Raw genomic sequence first — 19,363 nt, 5'->3', positions numbered from 1 at the left:
GCTTCCTTTCATACACCTTCAGCTGCTCCGTCATGTGATACGTCTTTTGAGGTAGGAGCTGAGCACTTGGGCATTAGTAATATCTGGACACTGTCCGGTATCAATTCCCATTCTGGTACCTGCCTTCGCCTGCCGTTTCAGCTGGGCACAGTGCTTTTTTCCACTTTCTGAGCTAAGAAGTTACGTGGTGTTGTTAAATGATGACCAGGCTACTCCCCAGAGGTGGCTGCATGGAATTTGTGGGCAAGTAACCTGCACACCCCCTCTTCCTTACAACGAACCCGGGTTCTGCACTTCGAGTCCCTGTCCAGGTTCTGAAGACTGGGTATAATTGTCAGTGATCACTGCTGGACTGGACTGGGTGCAATGGCCAGTGATCGCTGCTGGACTCCCTCCTCCACCTGGCCCAGCTACCCAGCTGGTGCTGTCAGCGCTGGGCCAGCCCGGAGAGGGGAATGGCAAGTAGCCGCAGACGGTCCGATGGTCGGTCACTGCCCCTTTGCAAACAGAGCGCCGGGCTGCTGGGACCCGGGGACCCCGGGGGAGAGATTCTGCCCCACGGGGCGTGGCGGGGAAGTTTGCCACTGAGGTGAGGTGAGGTGAGGTGAACCCGGCCTGCGGCGTCAGTGCGAGCGCGAGCGCCTCCCCCGGCACGGGACCCGCGAGGCGAGGCAGCCGTGGCCGTGCGGGTGTCGCCGCCCTGCTGCTCAGTCGAGCCCCCGCCCCCATCCCGGCCAGCTGCGCTCCGCTCCGGCCGCCGGGTTGCCTCAGCGCCGCCGGCTCCGCTCCGGGAACCCCGGCTCCGGGTCTTGCGGGAGCGGAGGCGGAGCGGCGCATGCGCAGTGCGCGGGGGGGGCCGGGGCCGCCGGGCGGCTGCTGCGCGGCTGAGGCCTGGTGAAGCGGGCGCGGATCTGCCGAGTCTGCCCCGCCCCGCGCGGTGAGTCCGGGCCCGGGCCTGGCCCTTCCCGTCCGGCACCGCGGCCTTCCCGCCCCCCTCCTGCCCCCCATCCCAGCGCCCCCCGCCCCGCCCCGCCCCCCCCCCCCCCCATTGCCCCTGCCCCGCCCCCATCCCCTCACGCCCTTTGTCCTGCCCTCTGTGCCCCTCCCCCACTCCCCGCGCCCCCCGCCCCGCCCCCCTTTCCCCTGCTCCTCTTGCCCGCAGAGGGGAGGTGGGTTGCTCTGCCTGGGGGGGTCAGGCTGTGGGAGGAGGAGGGGCCGGCGGGGGGAGGCTTTGGGGGGGGGCAGTGCTGGGGGCTCTGCGGGGTGAGCCCAGAAGGGGCCTGGGTTGTGTGTGTGTGTGTGTGTGTGTGGTGGGGGGGGGGCATCACGGGGTTGGCGCTAGAGGCAGTCGCTGGGCCAAGGGGCCAAGGGGTATCCGTCTCCTGGGTTGTGTGTGGGGGGGGGCAATCGCTGGGCCCAGGGGCCAGTATCCGTCTCCTGGGCTGGGGCTGCTCTGCCCCCTCGTCCGTGCTCGGGACGGGGCAGTACGGTAAAGGCCGTTTCCCTGCAGTGTGTTAACCTCCCCCGTTGTCCCCCAGCAAGGTGGTGAGGATGAGGCGCCATCAGAGGCCTGCACGTCGGCGCTAGAAGCTGGGATGCCCCAGGAGACATGTCGTACAGAGGCAGCGAGCGCGACTTCCAGACCTCGGCCCGGAGAATGGGAACCTCGCTGCTCTTCCAGCTCTCTGTCCACGAGAGAGAGCTGGACCTGGTTTTCTTGGACCATAGCTATGCCAAGCCATGGAGTGCCCACCCCGACGCCAGCAGTGCCCGGCCCACTCGCATGCTCTTTGTCACCCCCCGGAGACACCAAGACACGACCATGTGAGCATAGCCCTTGCTGGTGCTTCTGGGTTGATTGGGGTTGGGTCCACATGGATGTTGCTTTCCTGTGCTCTGAAGGCTTAGTCGTTTCTGTGTCTGTTTTCAAGGTATTTTAACATGCTAGGCAACGTGTTCAAAACCCAGTCTGGACAGGACAATTTGTATTTGATCCGAGGAATGGAAAACTTGCCTTATGAGAGGAGTCTCAAAGAGCTTGGCTTGTTTAGCTTAACCAAAAGAGGGTTGAGGGGGAGATATGATTGCTCTGTGTAAATACATCAGAGGGATATATACCAGAGAGGGAGAGGAGTTATTTGAGTTCAGCACCAGTGTGGACACAAGAACTAATGGACGTAAACTGGCCATCAGGAAATTTAGACTTGAAATTAGATGCAGGTTTCTAACCATGAGAGGAATGAAGTTCTGGAACAGCCTTCCAAGGGGAGGAGTGGGGGCAAGAAACCTAGCTGGCTTCAAGACTGAGCTTGATACATTTATGGAGGAGATGGTCTGATGGGACAAGCTAATTTGGCAATTGACTGATCTTTGACTACTAGCAGTAAATATGCCCAATGGCCTGTGAAGGGATGTTAGATGGGCTGGGCTCTGAGTTATTACAGAGAATTCTGGCTGGTGAGTCTTGCCCACATGCTCAGGGTTTAGCTGATGGCCATATTTGGGATTGGGAAGGAATTTCCCCCCAGGGCAGATTGGCAGAGGCTCTGGGGTTTTTTCGCCTTCCTCTGCAGCATGGATGGGTGAGGTTCTGTGGCCTGGGTTGTGCAGGAGGCCAGACTAGATGATCATAATGGTCCCTTCTGACCTTATAGTCTGAGTCTATGTTTAGCTGTAGAAGGTCTGTTCTAGGGGGCAAATTGCTCTGCCTAGAATAGATTTGTCATGCTAACTGAGATGGTTGGGAAGTTTTCAATTAAATGATTGTCAGAAAATGCTGATTTTTCTAAACTGAAGCTGTTGCACTTTGAATTTCCCCTTTTGAAAAAGGTTTGAAAAAAATGTTTTGGAATTGTCAGTGTTCCATTTTGACATTCCTTTAAAAATGAAATATTCCATTTTCGGTTCAAACAAAAAGTCACTTAGAAATTTGAGTAAAAAATAAACTAAAATGGTTGAAATAGAAATGAAACAGTTCAAAATTATTCTAAAGCTATTCATATATTCTAAAGCCGGAAAGACCATTATGATCATCTAGACCAGTGGTTTTCTACCTTTCCCGACTACTATGCCCCTTTCAGGAGTCCGATTTGTCTTGCCTACTTTAAGTTTCACCTCAGTTAAAACGACTTGTTTGCAAAATCAGACATAAAAATACAAAAGTGTCACAGCACACTATTCATGAAAAATTGCTTACTTTCTCATTTTTACCATATCATAAAATAAATCGCTTGGAATATAAATATTGTACTTACATTTCAGTGTATAGAGCAGTATAAACAAGTCATTATCTCTCTACAATTTTAGTTTGTACTGACTTCACTAGTGCTTTTTATGTAGCCTGTTGTAAAACTAAGCAAATATCTAGATGAGTTGATGTAACCCCTGGAAGACCTCTGTGTACCCCCAGGGGTACACGTACTGCTGGTTGAGAACCACTGATCTAGTCTGACCTCCTGTATAACACAGGACAGAGAACTTTCCCAAACTAATTCCTAGAGCAGATAAAAACATTCAATCTTGATTTAAAAATTGTCAGTGGTGGCAAATCTACCATGATCCTTGGCAAATTGTTCCAGGGTTAATTACTCTCTCTGTTTAAAAAAAAAAAAAAAATAGTGCCTTATTTCCAGTCCTAAATAATCTAGCTTCAACTTCCAGCCATTGGATTGTATTGGACCTTTCTCTGCTAGATCAGTGGTTTTCAACCTTTTTTCATTTGCAGACCCCTAAAAAATGGAGGTGCCAGACCCCTTTGGAAATCTGTGGACCCCTGGGGGTCTGCAGACCACAGGCTGAAAACCACAGTGCCAGATTGATGAGCCCATTATCAAATATTTGTTCCCCAAGTAGGTACTTACAGACTGTAATCAAGTCACCCCTTAATCTTCTCTTTGTTAAACTAAATAAATTGAGCTCCTTTAGTCTATCGCTATAAGGCAGGTTTTCCAATCCTGTAATCATTCTCGTGGCTCTTCTTTATCAACATCCTTGAATTGTGGGCACCAGAAGTGGACACAGTATTCTAGCAGCGGTTGCACCAGTGCCAAATATAGAGATAAAATAACCTCTGTACTCCTTCTCCAGATATTGAAATCAAATGTTTCAATTGACCCGATCTAAAACTTTTTTTGTGTTTTCAATTCATGTAAATTTTCAAGATTTTGTCTTTTCACCTAGATTCAGGATGGGAACATTTTTCAAAACCTTGAAAATTCCCATGGGTCAAGAAAATTGTTTTCTGCCCATCTCTGATGCTAACATCACCCCTTTAAATTCTGGTCTAGACAAGACCTAAAATGCTAGTTAAGTCCAGTTAAAGCCTAGAGACCTGCTTTGTGAGTGCTAAAGTACAATGGCTTTGTCTTGACTAGAGTTTTAGAAGCTGTTAATTAGATCGAGCTAAGTAACTTGAGCTAACATCACATCTCTAAATCCTAGTCTAAACCAAACTTTAGGGAGGGGCTGGGAATGAGCTAATAAACTCATAGAGGTAAGTGCTGCTGCACCTCCTGGCTTGAAGTAGTTTCCATTATATTCAGGGTTTACGGTTTGGTTCAATGGCTATCAGCACCTGCACTGTAAAAATGGTTCCAGTGCCCCTGCTTGCGGGCCCGGTTTACACTATAGAATTTCATCATGGCTGAACATGGTTGCTGGGCTTGGAAGCTGGCTCAATGCTGAATGCATTTTAGAAGTCAGAGTGTGCAGCAGATCAGACTGCATTCAGCTGATTGTGACATGGTGGGTCCTTCACTGTCTTCAGCATCATGTGCGCTCACGTGATTGTGGATAACCGTAGTTACAGTAAAATTCCCAAGTGTCGACCAGGTCTCAGCATGTCCCTCCGAAAGGCAGGGGATTTAGTACTTCTCAAAAGGTGGTGGGAGCACCTGAGCAGTCATGGGATAAGAGAAGGGGATGTTTTATTTTTGTTGCCTATATTTTGCATATGTATTTTCCCTTTGTTATGCTTGAACTGTTTCCTATGTGTATGTGGAGGGTGGGTGGATTGAATAAAAGACACAAGGTCAGTCTGATTACCTTATCGTCATCAAACGGGGGTATTTCTAGTGAGATTCTGCAGGGATCGGTTTTATGCCTGATGATCAATATTTTTGCAGTGATCTGGAAATAAATGTAAAATCACTACTGACAGCAAGCAACTCAACATGAGCTCCCAGTGCGTTGCTGTGGCCAAAGGGCTAATGCAATCTATGGGTGTATAAAATGCAGTACAGAGAAGGAGCAAAGAGGTGATTTTTTTTCTCTCTGTTCAGCACTGGTGAGACTGACACTGGAATTCTGCATCCAGTTCTACTATTTATATTTTTTAAAGGGATGCTGAAAAATTGGAGAAGGTGCAGAAAAGAGCCACAAAAAATGATTCAGAGACTGGAGAAAATACCTAACAGTGGGAGATTGAAAGAGCTCGATATGTTGTAGCTTATCAACAAGAAGATCGAGAGGTGACTTTATTATTAGCGTTAAGTACCTTCATGGGGAAAAAATATCAGGTACTAAAGGACTAGTGCAGAAAGACAGAAGAACTACTAATGGTTGGAAGCAGAAGTCAAATAAATTCAAATTGGAAACAAGGCACACATTAACAGTGAGGGTGAATAATCATTGAATACACTATCACAGGAAATAATGGGTTTTCCATCTCCTGAAGTCTTCAAATCAAGACAGGCTATGTTTTAGTCACACTCAAGTTAATGGGCTTAATTCAGGAGTAACTGTGGTGTACAGGTGATAAGGCAGGATGATCTAATGGTCCCTTTTGGTCTTATACTTTGAATCTATGAATACCAGTTACCAGTGGAGTGCTTCCAGATGGTGCAGGGTCACAGAGCCCTGATCACATGTGAGATAAATTTTTCTTGCCTGAAATGATGCAGTTTATCTATGAAAACAGGTGGGATGTTTTCTCTTCCACTACTCAACTGCTCAGTGGTGCTGTAACTTCTGCAGACTCTGCTGCTACTTGAGCTGAAGAGTCTAAAGCATTAGAAATAGGCATTTCAATTAAACAAATACCGCCCAACCCCAAACCTCAGTAATTTGTATTTCAAACAGAAGGGCCCAGCTGTAAACAATGGTTAAAACACTTCTCAGTTTTATAGCCTAGATAATAGTTATTTATATTCCAGTGGTGGTCGAATGATCCAGTCACAACTGGAACCCTGTTGTTCTGGAAGCAGTATAAATGTGTAAGAAGAAATGGTCCCTGCCCTGAAAAATTAGTGTAAATAGGCAAGACAGACAAACAGCATGTCAAAAGTACAAATCTTACGTGCACTTTTTTTTAAGTTCTGGCTTTCCCCATCGAATTCCTTCCCCCATATGTCATCCCCCTGTCTACCCACATACCTTAGCCAATATACTCCAGCATGGACCAAATAAAAATACCACCATGGCTAACCAGCAGAGTGAAAAAGGCAGTTAGAGGCAAAAAGGCATCCTTTAAAAATTGGAAGTCAGATCTCACTGAGGAAAATAGAAAGAAGCATAAGGTTTGGCAAGTAAGTGTAAAAGTATAATTAGGCAGGCCAAAAATATAATTTGAAGAGCAACTTGCGAAAGACACAATTTTTAAAATACATCAGCTGCAGGAAGCCTGCCAAACAATTAGTGGGGCTACTGAACAACGAAGGTGCTAAAGGAGCACTCTGGGAAGGCAAAACCATTGCAGACAAGTTGAATGAATTCTTTGCATCGATCTTCATTGCAGAGGATATGAGGGAGATTCCCATACCTGAGCCATTCTTTTTAGTGACAGATCTGAGGAACTGTCTGAGACTGAGCTGTCAGTAGAGGAGGTGTTGGAACAAATGGATCAATTAAGTAGTCAGAAGTCACCAGGACCAGGCGGTATTCACCAAAGAATTCTGAAGGCACTCAGATATGAAATTGCAGAACTACTTGTTGAATGTAACCTGTCGCTTATATCCAGATGACTGGAGGATAGCTAATGTAATACCGATTATTTAAAAAAGGCTCCAGAGGCAATTACAACCCAGTCAGCCTAAGTTCAGTACCAGGCAAATTGGTTGAAACTATTAAAAAAAAGAACAGAATTGTCAGACATGTAGATGAACACAATATGGTGGGGGAAAATCGACATGGCTTTTGCAATGGGAAAACATGCCTCAGCAATCTTAGAATATTTTGAGGGGGTCAGCAAACATACGGACAAGGGTGGTTCAGCTGATATAGTGTACTTGGATTTTCAGAAAGATTTTGTCAAGGTCCCACACCAAAGGCTCTTAATCAAAGTATGCAGTCATAAGAGGGAAGGTCCTCTTCTGGATCAGTAACTGGCTAAAAGGTAGGAAACAAAGGGTAGGAATAAATGGTAACTTTTCACATTGGAGAGTGGTAAATAGCAGTGTCCCCCAAGGATCTGTACTGGGGCCAGTCTAGTGCAGCATATTCATAAATCTGAAAAAAGGGGTAAACAGTGAGGTGCCAAAGTTTGCAGACAATACAAAATCACTCAAAGCAGACTGCAAAGAGTTACAAAGGGATCTCAAAACTGGGTGACTGGGGAACAAAATGGCAGATGAAATGCAATGATGGTAAGTGCAAAGTACTGCCTATTGGAAAAAATTATCCCAACTATACATACAAAATGATCAGGTCTAGGTTAGCTGTTATCACTCAAGAGAGATCTTAGAGTCATCATGGATAGTTCTCTGAAAACATCCACTCAGTGTGCAGCAGCAGTCAAAAAAGCTAACAGAATGTTTGGAACCGTTAGGAAAAGTAGAGATAATAAGACAGAAAATATCATGTCACTATATCAATCCATGATACGTCCACATCTTGAATACTGGGTGCCGTTCTGGTTGCCTCATCTCAGAAAAGATAGATGAGAATTGGCAAAAGTACAAAGAAGGGTAACAAAAATGATTAGGGGTATGGAACAGCTTCCATATGAGGAGAGATTAAAAAGACTGGGATTGTTCATCTTATAAAAGAGACAACTAAGGGGAGGAGGGTTACAACAGAGGTCTATAAAATCATGACTGGTGTGGAGAAAGTGAATAAGGAAGTGTTATTTATCCCTTCACATAAGACAAGAAGCAGGGGTCACCCAATTAAATTAATAGGCAGCTGGTTTAAAACAAACAAAAGGAAGTACTTGTTCACACAGTGCACAGTCAACCTGTGGAACTCATTGCCAGGGGATTCTGTGAAGGCCGAAAATTTATCTGGGTCCAAAAAATAATTAGATTAGTTTGTGAAGGGTAGGTCCATTAATGACTATTAGCCAAGATGGTCAGAGATGGAATCCCATGCTCTGCGTGTCCCTAAACTTGGCCACCAAAAGCTGGGAGTGAACAACTGGGGATGGATCCCTCGATAAATTTCCCTGTCCTGTTCAATCCATCTGAAACATCTAGCACTTGCCACCATCAGAAAACAGTATATTGGATTAGGTGGATCATTGGTCTGATCCATTATAGCTGTTTTTATGTTCTGAAACCATTATGTGAACGGTGTTACCAAGCTGCTTCAGCCTTGGACCACAGGGGCTATGAAATCCGCTAGCCTGGACCCCTGCATGTATGGAGTCCTGCTGACTTCACTGGAATGTCATGCAGATGTAGAGGTCTGTGCAACAGGGTCGGTGCCTAGACTGAAGTGGGTTGGGAGGCGTGGTTAAAACCTGATTCAGGTCTCCGCAGCACTGCAAGCTGCAGGTAACCTGGTCAGGAGACAACCATGTTGTTGGATGACATTTCATTTTATAGTGTAATCTGGCCCCAAGACAGAGTTTTCGAATGCAGAATACAGTTACAAATACAATGGAAACCTGTGATTGCATTTTCTGCTCCAGTGGCAGCAGCTTCAAAGGATGTGACTCAGCCATGATCAGATACTGATGTGGGGGACAGAGGAGGAAATAAGCTTGAAGGAGTCTTGTGCTTTCAGACAGGTGGCCACAGGTGTGCTGTCTCTATTCCAACTTGCCCAGGAATATACCTATAACCCAGTGTAGTGTGTTTCCAGTTCCGGTTTTGTGTTGAAAAACTTACAGTGATAAGGGAGGGTCCTGTTCTCTGAAGTCCCAGCTCTCCTTTCAGTGAGGTGGATATTCCTATCGATGTGGAAACAGTCACACCCACGCCTGTCCCGCTCTACGACAACCAGAAAGCACGCAGTGTGATGAACGAATGTGAGCGCCATGTGATCTTTGCCCGCACGGATGCTGATGCCCCTCCTCCACCTGATGACTGGGAGGAGCACATGAACAGGTAACCTGGCTGGGATGCTATTGGCTCTCTGTGCTGCAGTTCTTACTAGAGGCTATTTTGTTAGCTGAGAAGACAAACAAAATAAGCAACTTGAAATAGTAATAAGTAGAGGCAGCGATCTAGGGGTCGCTGCAGAAGATTGGGATTCAGAACGTCTCTTGGTTGTATTACACTAGCATATAGAAGCCTCAGCCGAGATCGGGACTCCGTAGTGCTAGGCACTGTATGCGCAGATAAGAGAGAGTCCATGCGCCACGGAGTCTATGGTGAATACAAAGGGTGAGATGGGAAACTGAGTCTGAGGGGAAATGACTTTCCTAGATTCCCATAGCAGGTCAGTGGCCGAGTGGGGAATAGAACCCAGGTCACCTGACTCTGTCCAGGTTCTATTTGTTGGTCCATGCTGTCTCTGGGTTCTGTGCTTGTCTGGGAGAATTAATGTTTGTACAGTGCTTTGTGGTTGTGATGCGAAAAGAACTATACAAGGGCAAAATGTTATTAATTTGTAGACCTTAAGCTGGGTTGCAGTCTCACTTAAACCAGCGATTGCTCTGGAACGTTGTCTTGTGCGGTACAAGATGGGTACATCACAGACCTGGGCTGTGGTTAAAGAGTTTATTCTGTAATGTGCATTGGCCAACAGGTCTTTTCTCACATTTGCATTGGGGTGAGTGTTTTGCAGGATGAGGGCCTTGGTTTGGCTTGTTGATTTGTTTTAATGTGTCTAGACCTGCACTGTTTCCCTTGAGATGGCTTTTCACATACTTCTGGGCTTTATTTATTTTTTAATATTCTTATTATGTTCAGATTCCAAGAAACGTATTTCCCACAATTTTCAGTAATTTGTGACTTTAGTTCCTTTATAAATTGCTGAACTTTCACTTCTTTCATTTCACATCTGTTCAAAGGAACACCTTTGACAGCTGTTATCCAGCTGTGAATTTTACAGTAAGATATGAGCCTCTGAAATCAACCTATGTAGAAAGACTGCAGTTGCTCATAATCTAACCAATTCCTGGGGCTTTAGTTACCAGACTTAATGAATGGATTGTCTGTCCTTTTTCCCCCATGAGCCCAGTTAAATCTTGTAGCTTTCTAAACTTAAGACAACGAGAGTTCTGTGGCACTTTAAAGACTAACAGATTTAATATTTGGAGACATAAGCTTTCGAGAGGCATGACCTCTGTGTTACCTATTTTTGTATTACTGCATCTGAAGAAGAGAACTAGCCTCTCGAAAGCTTATGTCTCCAAATATTAAATCTGTTAGTCTTTGAAGTGCCACAGAACTCTCGTTGTCTTTGCTGTATACAGACTAACACGGCTACCCCTCTGGAACTTTTCTAAACTTAATGTATTATCCTTACCCTGTATTTTGCGCACACATACAATTGGATCAGATGCTGTTTGTTTTACAGATGTATATGAGCGTTCACATTTGTCCAAGCTGCCTCCCTTTACAGTGGCTTTTCTCTTCAGCATTTCTGTAGTCTGAAGCAGGCACCTCTCTGTTCTGTGTAAGATACTGTAATCGGATCCTTAATGCAAACCAGAGGAAATCTGCCCATAAAGACACATGGGAGATCTTTCCCGCTCCTGACCATCCACAAGACATTAGTGTGAATATCTGGACATTCAGGCCCCTCTCATCGTAGATGTGTGGGTAGCTTTCATGTAAGGTGGCTGGTGTTTTCTCAGTCTGCATTGCCCAGATCGTATACATAGCCAAAACCATAATACAGTGTACAGACAATAATGATTTATTCTGAGGCATAGAATCTGAGCACAGGTCTGAGGGCCATTAACTCCTGGGTGCTAACAGCTGATAGATCAGCTGCAGAGTCTTACTTATCCACAATCTTACTGCCTTGTTTTAAAACTTAGGAGTGAAAAAACGTAATGTTGAGCTGAACCTGGAACTGAAGTGCCACCTTGGTTTTCCTTTGCAGGTCAGGTTGGACAATGGCCCAGAACAAGCTGTTCAATAAGACCCTTAAAGCCCTGCAGTCTGACAGGCTGGCTCGCTTGGCCAATGAAGGGGTAAGATCTTTCTTCCTCTCTCCTTCAAGCTACAGTAGCTGCATTGCCTCCGTTATGTGCTCAGTCCTTCTCGGCAGCCGCAGATGAAACGTATATGACAGTCTGACTTTGATACGGACTGGAATGTGGTCTTCAGTGGGAGAAGGACTGGTCCATGCTCACTGGCTAGAGGAACAGGCTGTAGAAGCAAATTTTGCTCCTGTGGATTCAGTATGGTCCTGGCACACTCACTTTCCTCATGCCATGTGGTCTGCTTTCCTTGTTATTAGGCTTGCAATGAGCCAGTACTGAGGAGGATAGCAGTGGACAAATGCGCCCGGCGGGTCCGCCAAGCACTGGCCAGTGTGAACTGGGACACCAAACTGATCCAGTGGCTTCACACCACGCTGGTCGAGACTCTCAGTTTACCTATGTTGGCTGCTTACCTGGATGCTCTGCAGACACTTAAGGGAAAGGTGATAAACACAATGAATTCTGGAATGTACTTTGCTTTCACTTAACACCCCTTTCTCTTCAGACGGTTCGTTCAGGGGTAGCTGGGGAGACATTGATCTCCTTTCTTTTTCCATTCCTTTTCACTAACCTGGGATTTAAGAGAGGCTGGGTCAGCTCTTCGCTCTGCCACAGGCTTCCTGTGTAACCCTGGGCAAATCCCTTAGCTTCTGTGTGCCTCCGTTCCCATCTGCACAATGGGGATAACAGCTCTGCCCTGCCACAACAAGGGTTGGGAGGATAAATACATCATAGATTGTGGGTCACCCAGTTACTATGGTGATGGGGGCAAGATAAGTGTGTTAAAAAGAATTGTAAAACAGGGCTAATTCTTTACAGGGAGGTTGTGAGGCTTAATTGTCTGTAAAGCCCACGGAGCTCCTGGGATGACAATTCTTCTAGAACGGCAACATAATATTTTCTAAACTTAGTGAAGTGAGTCAGAGAAATACAGGCAGTATGGCCTAGTGGCTAGAGTGCAGGGCTGGGACTCAGGGGATCTGGGTTGTTTTTCTCGCTCTGCACCTGGTCTGCTGGATGTCCTTGGGCAAATCACTTCACGCCTGTGTGCCTCAGTTTCCCCATGGATAAGATGGGACCTAATGATACTGACCTGCTTTGAAAAGCGCTTTGAGATCTATGGATTGAAAAGCATTAGATCAGAGCTAGGTGAGGGTGATCGTGATAGTAATAGTAGGATTCAGTACCTTTTTTGTGCTTTGCATGCACATCTCACAGTTGAGTGTTCTTGGCAAACAGAGAGGACTGCGTGAAAGGTGCTACAGAAATATTGTTTGTTATTAAAACGAGTCTAGACCAGACTTTATTAATTAATTTTTTTCTCTCAATCTAAGTAGCATTGTATATTTTATTTTTTTTGGATAAGCACTTTCAGTGAAGCAGCGTAATGTTCCTATCCCATGAAACCGGCGTGGACCAGTACAATACAGCTGTATTTTTGCTAGCATCTGTCGTACACACTGACTCCCCAAGTGGTTAAATACAGTAAATGTTAGAGTGGAAGAAGAATGGGGCGGTTAGAGAAAGACAGTTACAGCAGAGAGAGCAGCTAAGCTGGAGAGTCAGTGAGGTAGTGGGAAACTTCCACTGGATGGCAGCAGTGGTGAGATGTTGTGAAAGGATTAAAGGAGAGCTCAGTGCTAGGTGAGTAGAGAGGGCAGGAATTGGCACCCGGTCTGTAAAGGAGGCTGGAGAAAAGCGTGCAGCCAGTAAGCCCTCCTTCCTAGGGCACTATGCCATAATACCACATCAGTGAAGAGGCACTGCTAATGATTTCAGTACCTTTTGTTAGCAGAGACGTCCCTCAGATACCGCATCAGCACCAAGAAGTGTCAACCCGCCAGAAGGGAGAGCTTGTATTTGATATATCTGCACACATTCTTGTCTCAACGTGCGACCTTCAAACATCCCACAGCTCCACTGGCTCTCCTTGAGTTCCAGAGCCATGAGTCAGCGAGTTCCTCCATGTGCGAAAATGCAAACTCCGTAGTTCATCAGTCATGTTCTGCGAGCAAATAGTCTCCAAAGGGAGGCTTGGCTGGCCCCGTGTCTGACAGCAGCTCCACCTGAGCTGTGGCCTATGCTGCCAGCTGTGCTGCTGTGGATCTCCTCCACAGCAGTGCAAAACCCTGGCTTTAGCCCCTGGGATTGTACCCCAGCGTGTGCATGGCAGTGCCAGGTGTGCATTGTCCCTTTGCTGGGGAGACACGAACGGACTTTCCCATGCTCTGGTATAGACAGTGAAATCAGGTCCGAAGGAAGATGCCCTTAGGACACGAGATGTGCCGTTAATGAGTTTCTTCAGCTGCTCTCTGGCCTTTGGTTTCAGATCCCCATCCTGATTGACAGGATGCTGCTCTCGTCCACCACGAAGACGGGGGCAGCAGGGGCTGAGGCTCTCTCCCTTCTGCTGAAGAGACCATGGGACCCAGCTGTGGGCGTCTTGTCCCACAATAAACCCGTGAGTACATCCTTGGGTGTGCAGGGTCTGGTTGGTGCCTGAATCGGTTCCTCTCCCCGGTCCTCTCTCTGCTTCTCCTTCTGCCTCCCTTGTACACTTGGCGTCATGATCTCTATCACGGTGTCCCTTCGCCCAGAAACCTCCTGTCTGCAAAGTGCCCGCTTTCTTCTCTTCCAGACCCAGTCCTTTCAGGAACCCACTCTATCTTTTCTCTTTCGGCGGCCTTCCTTGTCTGATCCTGTCGTTCTGTGCCGTGTGTGTGTTGTGTAACTCACCCTGAAAGCAAGGGCTGTGACTGACTCAATGGATGAGAGTTCTGCTTCACTGTGTTGGGATACAGCACCTCCCTAGTATCTCAAGAAAACCTCTTCCAGTGATGCCTGCTCCCAGCTCAAAGGATGAACAAGGCAGGGCCTCTAGTTTTCCCTTCAGTCTGCACCCTGGGATGCTGTTTAACCCTTGGTCTAGGAGGCCTGGGCTGGGCTTGTCCTGTGTCAGTCATCTGTAGCTGTGTTAGATTGTTTAGCAAGGGTTGCTCTGAGAGTGAGCATTACGGTGCTGTTAAGTTCTGCTGGCCATGTCGTGTTCTCAGGCACCTGTGGCAGAAGCTGCTCACGTTCAAGTTGGGGTTTTTTAGCAACTCTGGCTTTAATAGCGTTTAAATGATCCACAAGCTTAACTTGCACCCAGCTTTTCAAGAGCTCAGACTGACAACTCTGCCCTGTGCTGCAGCAGAGGTCCGATGCCGGTGCTCGGAGCGGCCAGGGGAGGATTGGTCAGATGTGGGTTGACTGGTACACTTCGCTGGTTCTTTTTCTAACCTTGACTTGTCCTGGGGATTATGCCAGGACCAGTCAAGGATTCTGGGAAGTGGGGAGGTCTCAGGGAAAAGAAGCTGCTTGCCTTATCTCTGTTGTGGTGAATTTTGTAGAGCAAGTTGCCTGGTTCTCCTCTCATCCTGATTGCATCTTCGGGACCCTCCAGTTCTATGTTCCCCACCTCTCGCCGGCACCGGTTCTGGCAGTCACAGCTCTCCTGCCTGGGAAAGGTTCGTAACTCGGCATTTTTTTTGAATGGTGGGGTTGAGGTTCATATAGCAACTCCTCAGGGGCTGTGTGACTGCTCACTTCTGAGATCCTGCAACTGCTGTCAAAGGCCCAGCAATTCTTCATTGTGCTGGTCGCTTCAGTGCAGAGATCCTGTCATGGAGCAGCTCCCTTCAGACCTGCACTGGTTGGTCTTCAGGGAGGGGCTCTCAATGTCTTTGCTGCCCCTTGGGCTGTAGCAGGAGACCTACTCTCCTAGCACATGGTTCTGCTTTCGCAGCTTAGAGTGGACCATAGGGACTGCCTGATTTTGTGGATTGAAGAGCATGTGGCTGGGATTCTCCCATATAAGCAGCTCAGGGGGAAGGGGTTATCTGGTTTCTGGTAGCCTATGTCTTCTGGCTGGATGAAGTGCTGCTCTAAGCCTGCCTTATGCACTGGCTACATCAGCACTATAGGAGGAAAGCCAGGAGCAGGTGGGGTGTCTGGTGAGGGAATGACAGTAAATCCCAGAGTCCTGACTCTGTGTGTTCACCCCGGTGGGTGCATCCATACGAGTAGTCATCAGGACATAGTGTTCCACACTAGAGCTATGGTGATTGATATGGTCCTCTCTTTACGGCTTGTGTTCCAGGTGATCCCCGTTGCCACCCACCTGCTGAATAATGGCAATGGGGTGGGAGTCTTGCAGTGTCTTGAACACATGATCGGTGCAGTCAGAGGCAAAGTGCAGGAGGTAAGAGATTGAAGTCCAGGACCTCCATGGTAGCGTTCTCTGAAATGCTTCCAGTTCCATGCGCAGGGCCAGTTTGACAGACAGACAACTGCAGGGTCTCAGTACATGGATGAGACGATCATGCAGGGAAGAGGGGTTTAGATTTTTTAGGAACTGGGGAACCTTTTGGGAAAGCGGGAGCCTATACAGGAAGGAAGGGGTCCACCTAAACCAAAATGGAATCTGACAGCTGGCATGTAAAATTAAAAAGGTCGTAGAGCAGTTTTTAAATTAAGGGCTGGGAGAAAGCTGTCAGGTGCGGAGGAGCACGTGGTTTAGACAGAAACATCCCTTAGGGGAGAAGAATCTATTAATGGAGATTCTTTATATCCTAGTAAGGAGGAGAGGATAGAAGATGATGAAATACGGGTACGATCTGATGAGAAACAGTCAAATGAAAAAGAGTTCCATTCAGTTACATCACATAATTGCAGACAGCTAAAAAGTGACCATTTTTAGAGTGCTTATATACAAATGCTAGAAATCTAAATACTAAGATGGGTGGACTGGAATGCCTTGTGTTAAATGAGGCTATTGATGTAATAGGCATCACAGAATGAGGATAATCAATGGGACACATTAATGCCGGAGTACAAAATATATCAGAAGGACAGAATAGGTCGTACTGGTGGGGGAGTGGCATGATATGTGAAAGAAAGCATAGAGTCAAAGAAAAAAATTTAAATGAACCAAACTGTATCATAGAATCTCTATGGATAATAATTCCGTGCTTGAATAATAAGAATATAGCAATAGGGATATACTACCGACCACCTGACCGGGATAGTGACTGTGAAATGCTCAGGGAGATTAGAGAGGCTATAAAAATAAAAAACTCAATAATAATGGAGAATTTCAACTGTCCCCATATTGACTGAGTGCATGTCACCTCTGGATGGGATGCAGAGAGAAAGTTTCTTGACACCTGAAATGACTGCTGCTTGGAGCAGCTAGTCCTGGAACCCACCAGAGGAGAGGCAATTCTTCATTTAGTCCTAAGTGGAACCCAGGAGCCAAGTGGTCCAGTAGGTGAATATAACTGAACTGCTTGATGATAGCGACCGTAACATTATAAAATTTAGTATTCCTGTGGGGGAAGGGGGACACCAAAGCAGCCCACCATGGTAGCATTTAATTTCAGAAAGGGGAACTATACAAAAATGAGGAAGTTAGTTAAACAGAAATTAAAAGGTACAAACTGATGGAAACTTTTTAAAGACACCATAATAGAAGCTCAATTTAAATGTGTATCCCAAATTAAAAAACACAGTAAGAGGGCCAAAAAAGTGTCACTGTGGCTAAAGAGCAAGTAAAGAAGTAGTTGGAGGCAAAAAGGCAGCCTTTAAAAAGTGGAAGTTAAATCCTGTTGAGAAAAGTAGAAAGGAGGATAAACTCTGGCAAGTGAAGTGTAAAAGTATAATTAGGAAGGCCAAAAAAGAGTTTGAAGAACAGCTAGCCAAAGATTCAAGAAGTAACTGCAAAAAAAAATGTAAGTACATTAGAAGCAGAACGTTTGCTAAACAGCCAGTGGGCCAAGTGGACGATCGAGATGCTAAAGGAGCACTTGAGGATAAGGCCATTGCAGAGAAACTAAATGAATTCTTTGCTTTGGTCTTCATGGCTGACCATGTGAGGGAAATTCCCAAATCCGAGCCATTCTTTTTAGGTGACAAATCTGAGGAACTGTCCCAGATTGAGATGTCATTAGAGGAGGTTTTGGAACAACTTGCTAAATTAAATAGTGGGAAGTCACCGGGACCAGGTGGTATCCACCCAAGAGTTCGGAAGAACTCAGATATGAAATTGCAGAACTACTAACTGTGGTGTGTAACCTATCTTTTAAATCAGCTTCTGTACTAGATGACTGGAGGACAGCTAATGTGACACCAATTTCTAAAAAAGGCTCCAGAGGCAATCCCAGCAATTACAGGCCAGTAAGCCTAACTTCAGTACCAGGCAAATGGGTTGTAACTCTAGTAAAGAACAGAATTATCAGACACAGAGATGAACATGATTCACTGGGGAAGAGTCAACATGACTTTTGTAAAGGGAAATCATGCCTCCTGAGTTTACTTAGAATTCTTTGAGGGGGTCAGCAAGCATGTGGACATGAGTGGTCCATTGGATATAGTGTACATTTCAGAAAGCCTTTGACAAGGTCCCTCACGAAAGGCTCTTAAGCAAATTAAGCAGTCATGGGATAAGAGGGAAGGTCCTCTCCTGGATCAGTAACTGGTTAAAAGATAGGAAAGAAAGGGTAGGAATAAGTGGTCAGTTTTCAGAACGGAGAGAGGTAAATAGTGAAGGTCCCAGGGGGTTTGTATTGGGACCAGTATTGTTCAACACATTCATAAATGATCTGGAAAAAGAAGTAAATAGTGAGGTGGCAAAATTTGCAGATGACACAAAGCTACTTGAGATAGTTAAGTCCAAAGCAGACTGTGAAGAGTTACAAAGGGATCTCACAAAACCGGGTGACTGGGCAACAAAATGGCGGATGAAATTCAATGCTGATAAATACAAAGTAATGCACATTGGAAAACATAATCCCAACTATGCATACAAAATGATGGAATCTAACTTAGCTGTTACCACTCAAGAAAGAGATCTTGGAGTCATTGTGGAGAGTTCTGTGAAAACGTCCACTCCGTGTGCAGCGGCAGTCAAAAAAGCTAACAGAATATTGGGAATCATTAGGAAAGGGATAGATAATAAGACAGAAAATATCCTATTACCTCTTTATAAATCCATGGTACGCCCATATCTTGAATACTGTGTGCAAATCTGGTCGCCCCATCTCTAAAAAGATGTACTGGAATTGGAAAAGGTACAGAAAAGGGCCACTAAAATGATGAGGGGTATGGAAAAGCTTCTATAAGAGGAGAGATTAATAAGACTGGGATTTTTGAGCTTGGAAAAGAGAGGACTAAGGGAAGATATGACAGAGGTCTATAAAATCGTGACTGGTGTGGAGAAGGCGAATAAGGAAGTGTTATTTACTCCTCATAACATAAGAACTAGGGGTCACCAAATGAAATTAATAGGCAGCAGGTTTCAAAGGAACAAAAGGAAATACTGTATTTCTTCACACAACGCACAAACTGTGGAACTCTTTGCCAGATGATGTTGTGAAGGCCAAGACTAACAGGATTCAAGAAAGAACTAGATAAGTTCATGGAGGGTAGGTCTATCAATGGCTATTAGCCAGGATGGGCAGGGAAGCAAAACCATGCTCTGAAGTGTCCCTAGCCTCTGTTTGCCAGAAGTTGGGATTGGGTAGCGGGATGAACCACTCGATGCCCTGTTCTGTTCATGCCTTCTGAAGCATCTGGCATTGGCCACTGTTGACAGACAGGACACTGGGCTGGATGGACCATCGGTCTGACCCAGTGTGGCCATTCTTATGCTCGTATGAGGTTAGTGTGTGGGCAGTCGAGATGGGCCTACAATGTATGCCACTAACGCCCATGACCTCCACTGTGCTTGCACTGTACTACTGTCTTTCCTCTCACTCCCTTTTCTTTCTCCGCCAGATTCACAACCATTTCTCCCACAAGCCGATCATCCTGATTGGGTGGAACACCGGAGCCTTAGTGGCCTGTCATGTAAGTAACTTCTTGCCTGGCATCCTATCAGAGGCCACTTTATACTGTACCTCTTGAATAAAAGTCACCTGGATTGGCTCTAATTCCCGTGTGCCCTCCCAGAGTGGTTCCACGCTGGGCTGGACACAGGTGGTACCTGAACAGTGTTGCCCTAAGGTGGAG

At 46.2% G+C, this 19,363-nt stretch overlaps 1 protein-coding gene across 5 annotated transcripts in view; it reads left to right on the top strand.

Moving 5' to 3' along the window:
• The first annotated feature begins 596 nt into the window (after positions 1–596).
• The window catches only part of KANSL3 (KAT8 regulatory NSL complex subunit 3), a 53,231-nt gene continuing 34,464 nt past the window's right edge, over positions 597–19,363 (top strand). For 2 of the 5 annotated variants that reach the window (XM_067540287.1, XM_067540286.1), the window contains exons 1-9: positions 598–937; positions 1,539–1,824; positions 9,093–9,263; positions 11,212–11,302; positions 11,572–11,757; positions 13,644–13,775; positions 14,707–14,823; positions 15,456–15,557; positions 19,130–19,201. In XM_067540287.1, the coding sequence (XP_067396388.1) occupies positions 1,610–1,824; positions 9,093–9,263; positions 11,212–11,302; positions 11,572–11,757; positions 13,644–13,775; positions 14,707–14,823; positions 15,456–15,557; positions 19,130–19,201 (1,086 nt within the window). In that variant the 5' untranslated portion in view covers positions 598–937; positions 1,539–1,609. Of the gene's footprint in view, positions 938–1,538; positions 1,825–9,092; positions 9,264–11,211; positions 11,303–11,571; positions 11,758–13,643; positions 13,776–14,706; positions 14,824–15,455; positions 15,558–19,129; positions 19,202–19,363 lie in introns of all 5 variants that reach the window. The other 3 variants (XM_067540285.1, XM_067540283.1, XM_067540284.1) reach the window with 3 other exon arrangements.

This window comes from Emydura macquarii, unplaced genomic scaffold, assembly GCF_026122565.2.
Source record: "Emydura macquarii macquarii isolate MOO-44397 ecotype Brisbane River unplaced genomic scaffold, CSIRO-AGI_Emac_v2 contig_573, whole genome shotgun sequence".
Lineage (NCBI taxonomy): Eukaryota > Metazoa > Chordata > Testudines > Chelidae > Emydura > Emydura macquarii.
Note: the sequence above shows the minus strand (reverse complement) of the source record. Positions and strands in the feature narration are given on the sequence as shown.